At 39.4% G+C, this 19975-nt stretch overlaps 1 protein-coding gene across 1 annotated transcript in view; it reads left to right on the forward strand.

Annotated features, from left to right (window-relative positions):
• Positions 1–19975, forward strand: part of LOC149310662 (dynein axonemal heavy chain 14-like) — a 352749-nt gene that overhangs the window by 324189 nt on the left and 8585 nt on the right. Inside the window, 9 exon segments of the mRNA XM_089529413.1 lie at positions 2356–2512; positions 4921–5131; positions 5430–5532; positions 6923–7150; positions 11855–12052; positions 14496–14692; positions 16600–16781; positions 17360–17556; positions 18672–18784. Coding sequence (XP_089385539.1) covers positions 2356–2512; positions 4921–5131; positions 5430–5532; positions 6923–7150; positions 11855–12052; positions 14496–14692; positions 16600–16781; positions 17360–17556; positions 18672–18784 — 1586 coding nt within the window.

Below are 19975 nucleotides of genomic sequence, written 5' to 3' on the forward strand. Positions count from 1 at the left end.
AAGGGCCGACTGTACCTGTTTCTACTCACAAGTAAATCCCTTTAAGTACAATGTAAGAACTCTGCAAGATTTACCAAACAGATCTTGTTGCTGTTTATTTATAGAAACAGAATGAAGTACATCCCTGATGTTTAATTACTCAACCTATGTAAAGTACTTAAGCAATAAAGCAATTAAAACATTCAGAACTTTGAATTTCAAACAAAATGCCCACCCTGTTGCTTCATTTGCACATGAACCATCTGAAAATTCTCACATCTGGGCTAGCAGGTGGCAAATTTGTCAGCTCATAAAGAGAAATTTAAAGGGGGCAGAATATAAAAATCCATATATTTAGCTGCAACAAATTATCATCACATTCCTATATGCCATGATTTTTGCCTCCATTTCAGAAGCCCTGCTACTCCAATATGCACTGGACATTAAAAAAATGGCAGCACACACCAAGATGGCCAGACTTAGGTAATCACCCACCAACCTGTTGTGCCTTTCAATTAGCCCACCCCTCATTTACATCCCCATCCTGACACACATATAAAAAGACAGATTTTTCCTAAAACAGTAGAGTAAAAAATGAGCTTTAAAAATTACATTTATGCCTAAAAGAAGCAGTTTCATTCTCAAAATGGTTGTATGTTATGTGTTCCAACAGTACCAGAAACAAGCTGGGTATGGATTTATTTGCAGATCTGACCTTCATTTAGAGCATAATCCTAAATTACCAGGAAGCAACTGAATTGACACTAGACTAACTGAAATTATGCTGAATCCAAATCCCACTCAGCCTAGATATGAAAGAAATTACTTAGGTCTGCCTTCATTTGGGTCAAACTTTCTGCCTGCATTGTGTCTGTTTCCTTGGAATATAGGAGGCTTAACTCTGCTTCTCCCTTATCCTATCCCTTCTCTGCTTTTTGGATTCTTCTGCCAACAGATTTTACATAGAGTAGTTCTGCTGCAAGATTGCTCTGCCAGTAATTTCTAAGATTACATAGCAGAACAAGGTTCTGATGGCAAGACTTGTGCCTAATCCTAGCAATGGTACAACTAGCACATATATGAATTAGGATTGCAGTGTTGTCATATTTATTGTGTCTGTTGTGTCATACATAGTGTGTCTGTGTCATTGAAAGTTTGTTGATTTGAATTGAGGTACTTTAAATTTGACAGAATCTGGAACCAGTCTCTTGCTGCGGAGATTTTTAATCCTTTTGTGAGCATGAATTGTTCTTGCTCAATCATAGCAATGAAGATTGTGCTAGTTTTAATTTTAATGTTAATAATTTCATAGATTTTTTTTAAATTTAAATCAGGGAAAATTAACTGTATGTTTATCTTACCACTGAACTAAGTGAAAGTTAAACATAGGGGTTGTACACATCAGGGCTGCAGCCACGGCCCTGATCCAGCCTTTCCAGGGCAACATAGCTGTGGCGGCACGGCTTTACAGCACTCCTTTGGCACTGTGTTGTGTGGATGTAATGCTGGAGGAGTGCTGTGATGCCGTGCACTGTGTGGTGTGCCACACAGCATCACACCACCCTGAAGATGCTATGTTCTGACTCCGCCCCCAGGCCAGCCTTTAAGGCCGGTCTGTACAGAGCCATATTTAACTTGGCTGGATCATGTCCATCATCAGATTTGCAGATGATACTAAACTGGGAGGGATAAAAAAGTGAAACATTGTTCTATAATCTTGAGTGGGAACAGGGCCACAAAGAATAACAAAAGAGGAAAATGTCAATGTTTTCATTTCCTTTGAAAATCAAGATGCACAAACACAGGATAGATGGGTGTGTATAGGAAGTGTTTTAAGATTTTTATTAGACCACAGTCTAAACATGAGTTAGCAGTGTGGTAATGACATCAATGACCAATGCAATTTTACAATGTATGGTTCAAATCACAAGAAATAATCGTATTACTGTAGCCTGCTTTAATCAAAGCTTACTTGAAGTTGTGTTTAGTTGTACAGGATGATGGCAAAGATTGTGAGTGATTAGGAGAAAAAGATCATGGGAGAAAGGCTGAGGGATTGCAGTGTTGGAGCATGGAAAATAGACAAGAAGGCAATATGTCCAATATATGAATGGCAATTGCGTGTACATAAAGGAACAAATTTATTTTCTGTTGTTTGAAGAGGGAAGGTAATACTGTAATAAATGTTTGTACATTTTGCATTTCAGTTGTCTCATATTCCCTTCCTGTCCAAGAATATTCACCAACTAAGCAACAATCCCTGCATCTAATGAAATAGGCTGTACCTCCAAAGATTTATGGCAAATAAGAATATTGTTTTCAAGGTATTACTGGGCTCTTTGTTTCCAGTTAAATCTTCATTAATTTTTTTTCTAGATAAAAGTCCTTCGATTAGAAAGCTTAAACAGTGCAGTACGAGAATTTGTAATTGAGAAGTTAGGATCCAGATATATCTGGACTGGAGGAATTAATTTGAAATCAGTATATGAAGAATCTGATTCCACAACTCCACTAATTCTCATCCATACTCATGGTAAGTATTGTGTGGGTATTGTAATGTACAGGCTAACTGCACTCCAGGAATACAAGCCTTCAGTAGATTCAGAAAAGCTTTGTTCACTAAGTAGAGTAGATCACAGTACATAGTTGTTGTCAGGACTGAAGATTCCCCCCCGCCCCCAGTTACATAGTATACTTCAATTTCAAACAATTCACCCATTACAAAAGCCTTCATCCCATTTGTCATCCACTCAAAACATACTGTTTCCCAGGTATCACTCCTTTCCACCACCATCACTACCAAGCTACAGCTTCCCATAAGAACAAACCTGGTAATTTACATCTTATATCTCATCCCACACACCTGCTTATTATCCCATGCAACTACTGATACACAATAATTACTTTTCCCAGCATCAAGAATAGAATCACATAATGCATCATCACAGGTTAACACACATATGCCCAAGCACCATAATTAAGCATGGTAGGATCATGTCTGGATCATGATCCTGACGTCAATACAGTATAGATTTATTACTAAATATATAACACAGCATTAGCTTAGGACTGGCTTATCAGGATAGCATCCATGAATTTTCTGCACCAGCATAGGGGCCCATACATATTTGGAATCCACCCACTCTTGCTTCTCTGATGAGAAGTGCTTCCATTGTACAATCCACTTGGGCAGAGTGTTCTGGGTGTGGGGTGGGTTGCTGCTGCAGAACCACCATCCCTGAGAAAGACAGCCACTCTGAGAGTTTTCTCTGCTTGAGAGAAGAACACATAGTTGGTGCCTGCTCTCATTGCAGACCTTTTACTCCACAAGTCAGATTTAATAGAAACTCAGGGCTAAAAGCTCTTCCATAAGAAAATGCCCTGAAAGTGGCCTTGTGAACTGCATACATTTATCAGTATCATCTTTAAGTGCTGCATTGATTCTGTGTTTGGTACAGTCAGCAAAGAAGAGTCAAGTGGAGGAGTCAGTCATGATTCCCGTCAAATGTAAGGCAACATTCACATTTACAGTGGTCCCTTCTCTTATGCGGGGGATCCGTTCTGCCCCCCCCGTGTAAAAGAAAGTCCGCGTATGCTTGAGCCCCATTAGTAGAAATGGGGCTCATGTTCGCGGCGGCATGGTGGTGCACATGCCATGGGTGCGTGCACCATTACTCCTTCTGTCACGCGGCACTGCTTCTTCCATTGCACGGTGCTGCTTCATCTGTCGAACGGCGCCACTTCTTCCGTCACAGCTATCAGCTATGCTGAAAGCCGCATATAATGCACCCACGTATGACGCGGGCACACTGTACATTGTTGCCCCGAGGAGAAGAGGATCTCTGCGGTGATGCAATACCAGATTGGTGTTCCCACTACATTTTCCATTTCCAAATCTCTCCATGGATTTTAACTCTGTTCCCATTCACACTTGCCACCGTTTTGGTTTAAAATTGAGGTGTCTCCATTTCTGGGAATTATGCAGTGTGATCTGAATCAATTTGGTGGCTTACATTACTGAAGATGAGGATTGTTTTAGCTCTTTAAAAAAGATAGAGGGAAAAAACCAGTATCAAATGTACCGGGGTAAGTGTTTTTTTTCGTAATCCCCCCCCTAAAAAAAAACTGTACTAAGTGCAATCAAGGCAAGTGTGTGTCACGGAAATAACCCAATTTCACACCAGGTTATTTTCGTAATGTGAATGGGGCCTAAAAAGCCTAAAGACAAAACCAGTACTGGTCCATTCCAGAGGTGGACCTCTTCACTTCAGTCAGGAACACACAGTATCAGACTTACTACTCTGTAACTCTGTTGGGGAAGGGCTCTCATTGTGATGCATTCCTGTTTCATTGGGGATGGATCATCATGTATGCTTTTCTGCCTTTTCCCCTCATCACCAGAGTTCTTGCCATGATTCAAAAAGACCAGGTGTGGTGCCGTGAGGGCCCAGAGGCTCCATTCCTACATCTGTCCCAAGGCACTTACATAAAGCTGCTAAATTGTTCAGATCTTCTGACAATGCCCGGGCGGTAGTGAGGCATCTAGACTTGAATATTCTCAAACTAACAGCCTGGAGAGTATTTCTCTAGCCTCATTCCTTGAAGCTATCAAGCTCATTCTTGTTTAAAATAATGTCATCATTCCACAATAATCAGGACATTGTATTGCCTGCATTGATGCAGAATCCTATCTTGGATGTGGAATGGACTCTTTAATTGCTATTAAAAATGAAAGAGCCACTTGTCCTCCTCCATCTGATCATTTTAAATAATTACAAATTATGTTAAGTGTCTGTTCATTTTATAAAGTAACATTATTATCTGAAATATTATTTCCAAATCATTTTATTAGCATGATATGTTAGGGTGGCATATTTCCATAAACATTTAAAGGAGATTTCTGGATGTAGTAATAAACTAGTACTATTATACATTACACAGGAGTAGACATTGCAGCTGTTCTGCTGCGCCTTGCTCAGGAAATCAAAGGAAATACACAACATGTGAAAATGATGTCTCTGGGACGTGGTCAAGGGAGCAAAGCTGAAGAACTGGTATACAAATCACAGATATTGAAAGGACAGTGGGCATTTCTCCAGAATTGTCATCTTGCTGCTTCATTTATGCCTAGACTCTGCACAATTTTTGATTCGTAAGTCCTATTTTAATTTCGGAGGCTCGTATCCTTTACAGGTTGGTGAGTCAAAGCCACACTAGAAAGGAGATGAGTTGTTTGTATTTCAGCAGATGATGGGATATCCTAGTCTTTGAAAACTATCATAGCTTTTGTACATGATGTAGGATGAGATGATACATTTGATCTTACACTACTTTCTGTGATCTTAACCAGAAGAATTATTGATTAAATAGCAGTGAACCTTGTGTTGTGCAATACTGCATCCCCCCCCCCCCTTTTTATGGTAATGTTACAGATCTTGTTTTATTCACAGGTTAGATCAAGCACACACAGACATTGATCCAGAATTTAGACTATGGTTAAGTTCAACACCAGATAATTCTATTCCGGTATCCATCTTGAGAAAGAGCCTAAAGGTAAATCTTCAAATAATCTTTATAACCAGAGGAATAACTGAAATGTTTTTAGGGTGAATAATTTAGTTAAGTCAAGTAGGAAAGGGGTAATCCTTTACAGTGCATTATCCATATGGGATTTGTGACTGTGCAAAAACTTCTTTGGAACTATTCTAAAGCTCGGCTTTTTAGTGGAAGCCACCCTCATCCTACAGTTTTGTGTGTACCCAGAGGAGATAACCATCAACTTGCTGATAAATTCTTTAGCAACCATTACTTACAGCAACTTCAACTGGAATGTCCACTTGCTCTTTCTGAAGGAAAAATTTCTAGCCTTGCGCATGAAACCAATTTCAATTCCACGCCTCCTAGAGGGCATTTTGGAGCAAAACAATTGACCTGTGGAGGCCACAAAAATGGACTTTGCCCATGTCTGATGTATGCAGACATCTGTTCAGTTGCCAGAACAATGTATTTGCAATGCACTCAATGGAAGCAAAGGTCACTCCCCTTCTTGGCCATGTGGGGACTAAGAAAAAGATCAGTAAAATGTAAACCTCATTTGCTGATCCCTCCAAAATAAATGAATTACAACATAAACATCATCTGACACAAAATGTAGGCCTGTGACTCTTAACATCATAGCTTTTCTTCTCCTGTATGATTTTTAACATTTTTTGCCTGATGAAGAAGCCGGTGGAGCTTTGAAAGCCTGTATGGTGTATTTTGTGCATTTAGGTTGGCGAATGGTATCACTATTTTGTGGATTTAGATTTTGTTGTATTTTGTTGTATGGTGGTCTGTATGGTGGTCGAATATGTTAACACAAACAACAATTTATTTCTTACCATAAGTAGGATGATTCTCTCTCTCTCTCTGTCTCTATCTATCTGTCTATCTATCTATCTATCTAGCTAGCTATATCTATCTCTTTTAAGCTAATTAATCTCTTTCTCAGAACAGATTTATTTCATCTGTTTATGTGTGCTTGATCACTAACTTTGCATATGCTAGTATAGTAGATCCTAGATGTATTGTTTGCTGATCTGTTTAGTAGTGTAGCATTATAAAACTATCAATTAAAAATAATAGAATGGTTTGAGAATTCAATCTAGGTGCAGATCAATATAGGTGAATGCATAGATGGTCACATGAGGAATTGCCATTACATGTAAGCAACTTGTCCTTACCATATGCTAGAGACTGTGTACATAAAGTGTCTTGTGCTTCTGAGATAGATATCATAAAAATAATTCAAATAATAAAAATTGCATCTAGGTCCAGGAAAGAGTCATTGGTTTCAATGACTTTTCATTTAATGAAATTTATTCAGGATCATATAATTCAGTAAGTATCCATTTTGATTAAGGTTTTTTTTTTCATTCTTGAATTGTCTTTTTATTATCTAAAGATAGTTATTGAGGCTCCTCAAGGACTAAAAGGAACATTACTTCAGACATTTGGATTGGGTGGTACTGGATTGGTAACAGAAGCCATATTCAATAAGATTAACTGTGGGCCATCATGGAAAACGTTACTCTTTAGTCTATGTTTCTTCAATGCTGTAGTCCATGAGAGAAAGAAATATGGAGCCTTGGGCTGGAATATTCCATATGAGTTTAGCTCTTCAGATTTGGAGGTAAGAAAAATAGTTGAATAGAATTATGATTACAAATTACAATAGCTCATATCATAACCAAGGGAGTGAAACTCAAGTATTTATTCCGCACACAGGAGTATTTTAAGCCAAATTCCACATAGAATACTCTCAGTGGCAGAAATGAGAAGAAGGCAATATTTGCTGATTCTCCCTACCTCTGCAACACCAGGACCATCTCCCCCACTCTTCTGAAGGGTCTAGCTAGAGTGTGGTTCTCAAATTGGTACTCCAGATGTATTGGACTTCTTCTCCCAGAATTCTTGAGTGTTGACCAACGTGGCTAGGGCTTCTGGGAAATGAAATCCAAAACACTGGGGAGACCAAAGTTTGGGAACCACTGCTCTAGAGCAATGAGTAGAGAGAAATAAACACAGAGAACTGGCAACGATAATCTCCTTTACATTCAACCAGTGGAAGATAATGCTCCTGTCAGCAGGACTTGTTTTCATTTAGAGTGTAAAAATGCTACATGGTTTTAAAATAATTACTCTTTTGGTATAGTGTCCTGTAGTGTCCAGATCACTGATATTCCAAAGTGGCATAGATATGGAACCATGTCTGATTATGTGATACATAGGTGCCCTTGAGGCAGGTGATATTTCCTGGCTATGAAAGACAAAGCAACAAAGCTACTTTCTACAATGGTACATTAATTAAAGGTAGTTAGGATTTTAGAGGATAATGGTAGGAAAAGATAAAAACCTGTATAAATTGAACCTAGACTGAACTTCACTGGTTTTTCTTTGTTGTCTCTCTCCATCACACATATGGTAATCGGTTCTGTGCAAAGTCACAGTTCAGAGCTCTCTAGTTAGCACAGATTTTGGCAGTAGTTCCACCCTCCCTCCTTAATGTGCACACTCTGACAGCCATTTTCTCTGTTCTCCATCTGACTCAGCAGTAGCATGATAGTGAAACTTCTTGGATAGTTCGTTCTTTTTTCCTTCTTTGCAGTCAGTATCAAAGACATGGAAGAATTAGAGAAAGTTATTTAGGAAGGAGGAGTACACACAGAGGTATAACTCCAAGATTTATGTCCTCATGGCCACTCTTCAAGCATTGAAACATGAAAATTTCCTTGTTCATTGTGGTCTCTGTGAATCACACAATTGGGTATTCCTGCGTCTGCACAGAGCATATTCCAAACCTTCTGGAATTGCCAGGCAGATTTTTGCTGTACTTCTGCCCACCTCCTTCCTCCTCATTTACCTCAGTTCCTTTTCATCCACCATGTTATCAGCATCAAGGAACTTTGTCTCTGGCTTTCGCTTTTGGTTTGGATTGTGTTGGCTTTCTGACTTACTGTTTTACTGGTTATGCTACTGTTTTCTCCTCTTATTGAGAGACGATGTTGGTGTCAACTCAGATTGTTTTTGATGACAATGTGTTTATGTTGACTCTTTCAACCTCATTCAAGAGGTGGAATGAATGTGGGGCGAAACTTCCCGGTTGAGACGGTCACTCCTGTTGTCTCCTTTGTTTAGGAGCAGAAAACAACATAAATACCTGTGTCCATTGCAAGGCCTTTATACCTCAGGCATGTAAAAATCAGGAGTCAAGGTTAACAGCACTCTTATATGAGCAAGCCTTAAAACCATCAGTGCTTCCTTCAGCTACCATCTTGTCTCCTCCGCAATCGGTCTCTGAGAGTAGGTTGACCAATCTAAACTGAGATTGAAGGTCGAACACTGCACTGAATCTGAGGGATCTTCCAGGCGTCTTCTTGATACCAACAATAATAGATATTCATTAATAGATGGCCTCCCTTTCACCTCAATTCATATTTACTATCCCCTATGATGCTTTGTTCATAGGATAGGGAGGACATTGCTGCAGCTATGAGGACCAGGGACATTGGTTCCCCACTGAGAGAACTCTCCATATCAATGCTCTGGAACTGATGTCCATCTTCAGTATAATGTCCATCATATGCAATACCTTTCCCTCTCTCCTGTGAGGACAGATAGTTCAGGTAGAGTCCAACAACAACACAGTAGTGTGGTATGTCAACAAGGAGGTGCACGAAATCTCACACACTGGCATCCATAAGACTCCATCTGTGGCACTGGTACTTTTACTGGTGGCGCAGTGCTTAAATGCCTGTACTGCAGCCACTCACTCAAAACCATAAGGTTGCGAGTTCAAGACCAGCAAAAGGGCTCAAGCTTGACTCAGGCTTGCATCCTTCCGAGGTCGCTAAAATGAGTACCCAGATTGTTGGGGGCAAATTAGCTTACAGTTGTAAACCACTTAGACACTGCTTAGGCGGTATGAAGCGGTATATAAATGAAACTTGTTTTTATTGCATTTGGCTCATAGCAATTCACTTAGCACAACTAAAATGGTGAAAGGTCTGGAAACCATGCCCTATGAAGAATGACTTGGGGATCTGGGGATGTTTACTTTAGTTATGACATGCCAATTGAGTAGGTTGCTGTTGGAGAGTCATGAATGGATTTTCTACAGCAGAGAAGGCAGAGGCAGGGAATCAGAAGGGGATTTGTTTCTCTTCTGTTGGTTGGGAATATTTCTATTCTTGTTTCCTCTATTCTCACAGTTGACTGGAGTAATCTCAAAGTTCATTAAAAAAATCACACTAACTGCATCTTTCTAACCTCATTGTGGCCCAGACAGGCCTGGCTATCTCTTCTGTAGAACTTTCCCTAAAATTCTACAGATTCCTCTTGGGGAAAAATGTAAGGAACAATGGATCATTCTTCACTCTGAGGTGCACAAACTGGACTTCATGCATGGAGGACAGATCTTCATCCCTGTTAGGGAAAATATATACCATCCTGCTTGGGGCTAGAAAGCCCTCTGTGTGCAGCTTTTATAGCACAAATGGTTGGCCTACATTGTTTATGTCATGTGGAACAAAACTTTATCCCATATAGAATCATAGAATAATAGAGTTGGAAGAGACCACAAGGGCCATCCAGTCTAACTCCCTGCCATGCAGGAAATCTCAATCAAAGCATACCCAACAGATGGCCATCCAGCCTCTGTTTAAAGACCCCTAAGGAAGGAGACTCCACTACACTCCGAGGGAGTGTGTTCCACTGTGGAACAGCCCTTACTGTCAGGAAGTTCCTCCTCATGTTGAGGTGGAATCTCTTTTCCTGGAGCTTGCATCCATTGCTCTGGGTCCTGTTCTCTGGAGCAGCAGAAAACAAGCTTGCTCCCTCCTCAATATGACATCCCTTCAAATATTTAAATAGGGTTGTCATATCACCTCTTAACCTTCTCTTCTCCAGGCTAAACATCCCCAGATCCCCAAGTCGTTCCTCATAGGGCATGGTTTCCAGACCTTTCACCATTTTAGTCGCCCTCCTTTGGACATGTTCCAGTTTCTCAACATCCTTTTTAAACTGTGGTGCCCAGAACTGGACACAGTATTCCAGTTGGGGCCTAACCAGAGTAGAATACAGTGGCACTATTACTTCCCTTGATCTAGACATTATACTTCTATTGATGCAGCCTAAAATTGCATTGGCCTTGTTGCTTCTTGTTTCATGTGTTTTTATTTCTGTTGCTACATCTGGACAGAAGGCTCCAGTTCTCCTCTGTCAAGGTAAACTTGGCAATTATTTCAGTCTACAGCCTTATCTTTCACTGTATCCTACTCTGAGGCCTTCTGTAACTCATCTTGCTTATTTCTTTGATTCTCTGGTTCCAAAAAGGATCAGCAAATCTCTCTGCAAACTCTTGCCAAATGAGTCATTCATGTTATCTGCACTCCTAAAAATTCGTGAAATCACTCATGGGTGACAACATAAGGAGCCATGACTATGTCCTCAACTTTTTGTGAGTGACATCCCTCTACCAGATCTGTGTTGGATCACAACATAGCCTGACTTTCAACATTCATCCAACATTACTGCCTGGACATGTGGGCTAAAGATGATGCACCATTGGCAGGGCTGTCCTATCTTCCATCTTCAATTGATGTGCCTCCCACTTCCTCAGGTGCATGAGTTTGCTAATCAGCGCCCATATGCGTGATGCACAGAGACCACAAATAAGGACAACTAGTTGTATACCTGTAACTGATGTTCTTTGAGTGGTCATCTGTGCTTTCACTCAATCTACCCTTCCTCCCTCATTTGTGCACCTGGTAGTAGTTTTGACTGCTTCCACTGTGCCAGATGAGGTGGAACTGAGAAAATGGCTTCTGGAGCATGTGTATTAAGGAGAGACTGCCAAAATCTATGCTAGTTTGAAGATTCCTAACAGTGGCACTGTAGAGTTCTGAGACTCATATATGCGAATGCACAGATGACCACTTGAAGAGCATCAGGTACAGGTAAGCAATTTGTCCATTCTGTGAAGGTCATCTGCCTTTCTTCTAGGGACACATTTATGGTATACAAATCTAGATAACAAGTAAATAAATCTGTGTAAAAATACTTAATGTAGTTTAGTATTTTAAAAAAACCCAACATTTTAGGCATAAGGATGCCTAGTATAATGTTGACTTCCCCCCTCTCAAGTAGCATCCCTTTTTTCATTTTATTAATTGCTTTTGAATATCCCTAAGTTTCCAAAGTAGTTTATGAGATAGAATTGCTGTTTAAGAGACAAAAATCCATAATCCTGTTAGGCATAGTGAGCTAGCTGCATGGCTTTCTAGATTCCTGCCTGTGCTTTCATGAAAAAGAACTCTCATAACTCTTTCTTCCCAAGATTTCCATCCACATACTGGAAATGCTTCTGGAGAAGCAAAGCGAGATTCCTTGGGCAGCACTGCATTATTTGACTGGAGAAGTGGTATATGGAGGTCGTGTAACTGACCACTGGGACCGCCGGTGCTTGCTTAGTATTTTGGACAACTTTTACAATCCTTCGGTGCTGCAAGAAGATTTTGCTTATTCTGTGGATTGGGTAGGAGAAACATTTTTAAAAACAATACAATTATTTATTTACTTTATTTATTTTGTAAAGTCAGCTTACAAGATAAAACCATTTTAAAACTTTACAATTAAAAAATTAATATAATCCAGTTAAAACAGTATAAAATTAACATTAAAAACATACAAAAGTTAAAAATATAATTAAAACACATACCATATAAAAGATACTCTGTCATGATTTTAAAAAGCCTCCCTGAATAAAAACATTTTTTACTTGCCAGTGAAAGGAAAACAAGGCGAGAGCCAGTTTAGCTTCCCCCAAAAGGGAGTTCCAGAGGGTGGGAGCAGCTGCTGAGAAGACTCACTCTCGTGTCCTCACCAAGTTTCACAAATAGTCTGGATGTATACAACTGCTTTAATATCCTGTATATACAGTAGTTGAAAAGAATTTATATGTTTATCTTGGCAAATAGAAAAATAAGAGAAAAAATGATAGCAGTGTACTAGTATCTGAATGGCTTTTACAGAAAAGAAGAAAAATATGTATCCTTTGTTGCTCCAAAGAGTAGGACTAGTACTGTTCTGCACTGCCAGGCTAGCACCCAGTTGAGGACTAGGATTAGTTTACCTCCAAAATGTCTTTCAACCATTGGTATCTATCTATAGTTGGTTTAGTTTTCTTGCTGTATCAGGAACTATGGTGAAGGCTTGAACTCATACTCCCTCTCTTCCCTTCTCTTTCAGTTCCACATTGAAGAAGAGAGTGGCTGGCATCCTGCTCGTGTCAGATGTCTTATTTGGTTGTTCCTGAAGGAACAATACAACACTACCTTCATGCAATGACCCTCCCCCAAAAAGCAGGCCCCATAAACACCCCATCACCCCATAGGTGGACACACACTTGCAACATCATCCTGTCAAACCTCAGGAGGACATCTGGGAAGTCCTGTGGGATACCTTTGATGTTGTGCATCCAGCTATACAGACATAGCCAAACCTTGTTCCACTGATCCATGATCTCCACTAGCTATTAAATAGCCATGTCTGGGGAGGGAGGGACACACAATTCAACCCTGCAGGAAGTAAGAAAGGAAATGAGGTTTAGTTTCACCTAGGAATAACTTTGTTCTCACTCTTCCCATGCAGAATATTCACCAACAATTAGAGTTACTCTTTTTGGTTTATAGTCACCACAATTTTTTGTTATTAAACTTTTCCTCCAGCACCAATATGTTACAGTGAGTTAGCTCATTTTAAACTTTCAGTCTCAATAATGTTCCCTACAGTTCATTTTGTATGGATTGCTCCACAAAACAGAAATTGCTCAGTTGCTATTATCCAGAACTTAAATCTTTAGGCTAGAAACCAAGCGGTTAGGCTAAGAGGAAAAAAAGACAAAACCAGCAACAGAAAAATGAAAACTTTTGCTTTCCACATTAAATTAACCATAGTTCCCACTTATGCCTGGTGAAGACAAAGCCCTTCAAATGTTAAATGGCAACTCCCATCAACCCCCTCAGCATAGCCAGTAAAGAAAGATTATGGGATCTGCAGGTCAACATCTGGAAGGCCACACACATTACTCACCTCTGAAAATCTAGTTAATGAAGAAACCAGTATATGAAATCATAATTTCATTTTGGCTTCCTAACGCCAAAGTTTATAACTCTGAACATCTTTGGCCATGTTGCCTGAGACTGATGGGATTTGGAATCCAATAAACATCTGGAAGTATACAGATTCCCTGTTCCTAACTAAATAACCAGAGCTCTCCAAGCTCTAATATAATCATTTTTTTCTTTCTTTTGAGAGGAGGAGGTACATGGGCCTGAGGTTCATCCTAACCTGTGCATCCAATTTGTCATACAGAATGGGGCCTCTCACTATTTGAGAGTATTGCTTCAGCCAAAAACAATAGACAGAATCACAGACAGAAACAGAATGCCAGGTGCTAACAATATTTGTTTTTTGCCTTTCTTTTCCTGCTATGCTTGGAGGAGTTCTGGGGGTCCAAACACAATTTGTTTCAGCTCTCTCTGCTGAATATGTCACAGCCCTGAAAGCTATCTAAAGGAAAAGTCAGCCATAGTAACCATTGCTTCTATGCTTCTAGAGTTCTCCAGCTCCCAAAATACAGATACATTCTGCCTATGATATTTCATGGACATATAAGAGTGAATACCTAAATTAAATTTTCTAAATAAACAAACAAATAAATAAAGCATCTTCAGATCCATTAAGCTGCTTGCTAGCTTTATGAGCAGACTTGTATTTTTGAAGGTGATTTCTGATCTGTCATGAGTTCCAGTGAATTTCAAGTTTCTTTCAATTAATTTCAAGTGTGCTGCATTCAGAAGTAGGAAGAAGGTTCAGGTATTAAGTTAACCTAAGCAGCCTCTAAAGAAGTTGATAGATTGACCATCACTTTATTGTTGTGTAAGTAAAAAATAAAACGGTTATCAATAATTTTGCAGGTATATCGACCGATATCTGAAACAGATACTTTAAAAGACTGCCGAACCTATCTACGTTCTCTACCAGAAGCTGATTCTCCAGAACTTTTTGGAATGCATCATTGCGCTGAAAAAGTATACTTAAAAACGCAAGCACAGTTATTTGTTGAGTCAGTTGTCAGTACTCAGCCAGCAATCAGCACAGGCACCATCATCAGGTCACTGTCTGGAGTTTTCTTCTGGTTTTAGAATATGGCCATATTCCAGATGATTAAGCATGCTCATAGGCCACTCATTTCATGTGTAATAAGTAATCTTGAAGCAAATATTCCATCCAATATCATCTCTCATATCTTCTGATTATCTTTTATTTTTCAGCAATCCAACATCTTCTTAGATTTGAACTTTTTCTTTGTTTTGAAACTATAAAATATATGAACCATTCTTGAGCTTCACTGATAAGCAGCTCATAGCACCTCCTGCATCCCAGGCCAGTCCACTGCTACATACACTACAGTTTCTTATTGCCACTTGTTTATCAGCACCCTGGTTCCTAAACTTTGGTCCTCCAGGTGTTTTGAACTTCAACTCACATAAGCCCCAGCCAGTTTGATCAACAGTCAGGAATTCTGAAAGCTGAAATTCAAAACATCTGGAGGACCAAAGTTTGGGGACCATTACCTAGATCAATACCATAATTTTCTAGCTGTGCTAGATGGAAAATTCAATACCTTTTTATTTATTTTTTGCAAATTAGTCTCAAGTGGGACTTTGAACTGTGAAATGCTTCTGTCCAGCCACTTCTTTCTGTTTTACCTCCCTCACAATTTTCCTTCCTATCTGTCCAAACAATCACCATTTCATGGCCTTTGAGTATACTCAGCCTTCACTGGCCTGGTTGGGGGTGTTGTCTTCCTCACTTTTAGATTCCCAGAGAATGAATGAGGTAGAAAAATATGCCCAGTACCAGCTACATTCACATACTGGATTTTACATGTAATTTCTATGGTCATCTCTTGGTTTTGGGGAACATTTTAAAATGGTGGAAGTAGGGGATGTCTTATATAAATAAAGAGATGGTACAGTCAACTTTTAAATCCTTTTGTCCCTATCCTCCTTTCTTCCTCCATTAAGCATCTTCAGTAAAATCTGTTTTCTAGTTTAAAGTGTCCTATTATTTCATTCAATTTCAATTTATTTATAGGATTTATATTCCACCTTTCTCCAAAAAGGCCCATTCCATGTTGATATCACTAACCCAGTATATCAGGAGTCCATGCTATTTAATTATTAGTTTATTTTTTCAGCCCCACTCTGCAACACATTTTTTGTTTTGTGTATAGATACATGTGTATGTCACATATGTGAGGGGGAAGATAGAAAGAGAAACTGATTATCGCTTAAATGTGGGTTGGTCAGCATTCATTTGTGTCCATCCAAAAGACAGAGTTGGTTTGTGTTTTTAGGTATTCATAAGATTTCTGTGGGACAGATGTCATAATTAATCACATTGAGACATGTACAGTAACATATATATTTAAAATTCAGGTTAAAAGGCCCACACAAATAGTGAAGAGCAGGAAGGAGCTGGTTGTGGGCATTGGGTTACACTGACATCTACCCAACCTGTTTGTACTATCTGCCTCTACAGTGCAGTATCAAAGTCCTGCTCCTCCACCCTTAGGGTGAATACTTTCACTTTAGAATAAAACACATTGCTTTGAAGACAAGTCACACTGGGGAGAAGATTCTGAGTAGGAGAGTCAGCCTGAGAAACAGTGTACACATTCACCATGTGCTTTATTGTAAAGCAAACATGCTTGTTTTGATGGGTCTTTTTGCCTCCACACCAGCAGAGTTCTATATTTGCCACCATACCAGCAGATTTCAATAGCACAGTGATTTTAGGTGCTGGAGCTGGAGCAAGAAATTCAGTAATGGACGCAGTGAGGTTCCTTGAGGAAACAGAGAAATGGCGGCGGGGGGAGGGGGGGGCACATGTGATCTGCAGCACTAGGGATCTTCCTTTGACAACAAACAATGGACACCAAACTATGGAAAAGGTATGATATTCACTTGCAAATTTGCAATGATATTTGTTTGTTTCCATCCTAATCTGTTCTAGTGGTGGAAGAAATCAGGATGAAATAATATTGGAAATAGCAGCTGACATTTTAATTAGATTGCCATTGACTGTAGAGGATTTAGGACAAGCACCTGACACTGATGATGAAGTCACTAAGAAAATTACGTTTAGAAACTTCAAGTTGGGTCCAGTTTGGGCTACACTTGTGAAAGCTGCAGAAGGTAAGAGGGCTCACACAGTTTCAAACTGGAATAAACATATTTGGCAATAAAATAAAAAAAGAAGCAGATATGTTAGAATTTCCTCACATAGAGAAAAACACTTACTAGGAGTTTTATGCTAAGCTTTGGCACCAAGGATCTGAATGCAGTAATATAATTTGCAATTTTGTGCCACCACTAGAATAACCCAGAGACAAAAGCTTAAGTATGACCGGGGCTCTCAGGGCAAACAGAGAGACATTGCTGGCTTCTACATGCTCATTCTATGGATTTCATGCACAGTAGATCCTCTTGTGCAGCTCTGCTTCTGCATCTTTGACCAGGATACAGATGTTCCACATTGGACAAAAATGTCCAACTGCTTGGCTAGGGGACCTTACACACATGCAAGGCACCAATGAGAATCCTGCCATTGTCTCCCCTCCAGGTAAATATAATAAAGCATCAAATAGTTGGCAGTTTGCTGTCTTTTAACAGAAGCCCAGATCTCCAGTCTGATGCAGTTTTCTGCATTTGCAGCTCTACTCTAATGTCTAATGGTCTGAACAATAACTTGTGGGTTTTTTGTTTCCCTGTAGGTCCTTGTTCTTTTACCAGTTCAACTTTGCTAACTGTCTTGCAGCAGGAGATAGACCATTATAATACTTTACTATCCATAATTATTCAGTCCTTACATACACTTCAGCAAGGTATCAAAGGTGATATAATTTTCACCACAGGACTAGAGGAGCTTTATAATTCAATATTGAAAGCCAAAGTACCTAAACTGTGGCAGGTAGGTGAAAGGTTTTTCACTTGATTTCTTCAGAATGCAAAATATATGTTTGCCTTCAACTTCACATATATTTGTGTTCTCTCTTCTGAAGCTGGTGGATTAGAACCTATTATTGTATCTCAAAACCAGAACATGCAAAAATTAGCTTTTAACACTACAATTTCCAGGATTTCCCAGGTATTATGATCAGTGAGACTGAAGCTTGTCCATTCACCTTGCTGGTTGCAGGATTCTGGTAATTGTAGATCATAGGATTAGGGTTCAAAACCAGGACTAAAGGTGATATAAATGGCCTTTGAGGATGTGTGCTGTCCAAAGGCCACTTTTCTCACTGTTGCCACAAACAAACCAGCACAACAAGCTAAACAAGAGCCCCACAGTTCCACCTTTAGGAAACAGTATTCCCAGCAGATCTTGCAGAGCTCTGAAAACTGACTCATTTTATCTGTTGGGGTAAAACTGTCATTTCAGCTTCTGTGATTTCAGAAAAAAATTCTAATGGCTCTAATAAGTTTTTGTGTACTAATTATGGTGAATTAGAAATTTATTGCAAGAATAACAATGTCAGTCAATAATTTTTAGCCAAACCAAGAAAATTCTGATTTGTCTCCTCCTGAATAGAACCAATGTCTGTCCTAAATGCTGCTGGAAGTCACACATTTTGACACACTTGGAGTTATCAATAGCAACTCAAATTTAAGATTTTCCCTATAACCCACGCCAATCAACAGTAGTACCAAGGATTTTGTGTCGGACAATCTGAAATGAAACCCAAATTCCCCTTGTGTGTTTGCTTTTGTAAACTGATATCTAACTATAGTCTCAGCACTGTTGGACATGTTCTGTAAGGCAGAAAGCTTAAGAAGTGACCAGGATGAGGATGACTGAGATATGTGTGGGCGATCTGGCTGTATCATCTGTTGCCACATTTTATTTAACTGGTTGGGCAGGTGTCCCCATTTCTTTCACTGCTATGTATGCCTCAATCCTTGAAGTTACTCTACATCTGTACACTACTTTTCCATGGGTGGGGGTAATGTATACATTAAAAGTTATTTAATGTTTTCATTTTTTAAAAAACTTGCAATTATGTCTTATTTTCTGTTACACAAAAGCAACATTCCTATGAATCATATAAACCCTTGGGATCCTGGATTGATGACCTCATTATACGACTGAATTTCTTTGCCATGTGGGCAAATCGAGTTATCACCTTTATGAAGTCCAGGTAAAATGCAAAATACTGAAATAGTTTTAACTCCAACAACATAAAAATATTAGGTGTTTGTTTAGCAAGAGTGGGCTTAAAATGCTAAGTGTAATAAACTAGTTCTGAATGTCAAGGTTTGCAATACCGACTGTGGAAATCCAGGTGCATGTGTCATCCAGCTAACATCTCTTGTATAGCCAAATTCTTCTTTCATAACTTTAGAAATAATTTTATGAATGGAACCTGCAACAAAATGTTACAATATGAGATCTCAGCCACTGTGTTGCATTACCCCAACAGTCAGCATGCTGTGCCCACTGAGTGTGCTGAACCCTTACTGAGCTGCTGGTAATGTTCTCTCTCTCTCTCTCTCTCTCTCTCACACACACACACACACACACAAGTAGTCACCTACACCTGCTGATGCCACCTTCTTGTGTATAGAAGGTGCCATTTTGGAATAAAGATGGGCATTCAGAGATCCTTTAGCATTAGAAGAGCATTTCTCAGTCCTTTAGGAATGAACTCAGTAGGTCCTAGAATCATATGGTTGGAAGAGACCTCAAAGGCCATCATGTCCTGTTATGCAGGAATACACAATCAAAGCACCCCAAATAGATGGTGATCCAGCCTCTGTCAAAAAACCTCCAAAGAAGGAGATTCTACCACACTCCAAGGCAGCATATTCCATTGTTGAACAACTCTTACTGTCAGGAATTTCTTCCAAATGTTGAGGTGCAATCTCTTTTCTTGTAGTTTGCATCCCTTATTCCATTTCCTAGTCTCTGGAGCAGCAGAAAACAAGCTTGCTCCCTCCTCAATATGACATCCTTTTAAATATTTAAGCAGGGCTATTATATCACCTCTTAAACTTCTCTTCTCTAGGCTAAACACACCAAGCTCCCTAAGTTGCTTCTCGTAGGGATACTGCAAGAGGGGCTCATGCCAATGCTGGTGCCCTCCTATTGTTTTCAAACACACTTTTTAGTTTATGTCCATACTGAGAAAGCATTGGCTCTGAAAATGAATCAGGATGTCAGCCAAACTCATTATGATCATTTACTTGCATATTAATTTTTCTCTTCCTTTGTTCACATTCTTCTCCAGCCCTACTTGGTACATTCTAGATAGGGACTATGCATGTCCATATAGGCAGGGAGAGCTTTGTTTTAATTGTTTTTTCTGGTGACATAATATATCTGCTAATGG

Source organism: Sceloporus occidentalis, unplaced genomic scaffold (assembly GCF_023333645.1).
Source record: "Sceloporus occidentalis isolate IW3139 unplaced genomic scaffold, rSceOcc1.0.p SCAF_6, whole genome shotgun sequence".
NCBI classification, from domain to species: Eukaryota; Metazoa; Chordata; class Lepidosauria; order Squamata; family Phrynosomatidae; genus Sceloporus; species Sceloporus occidentalis.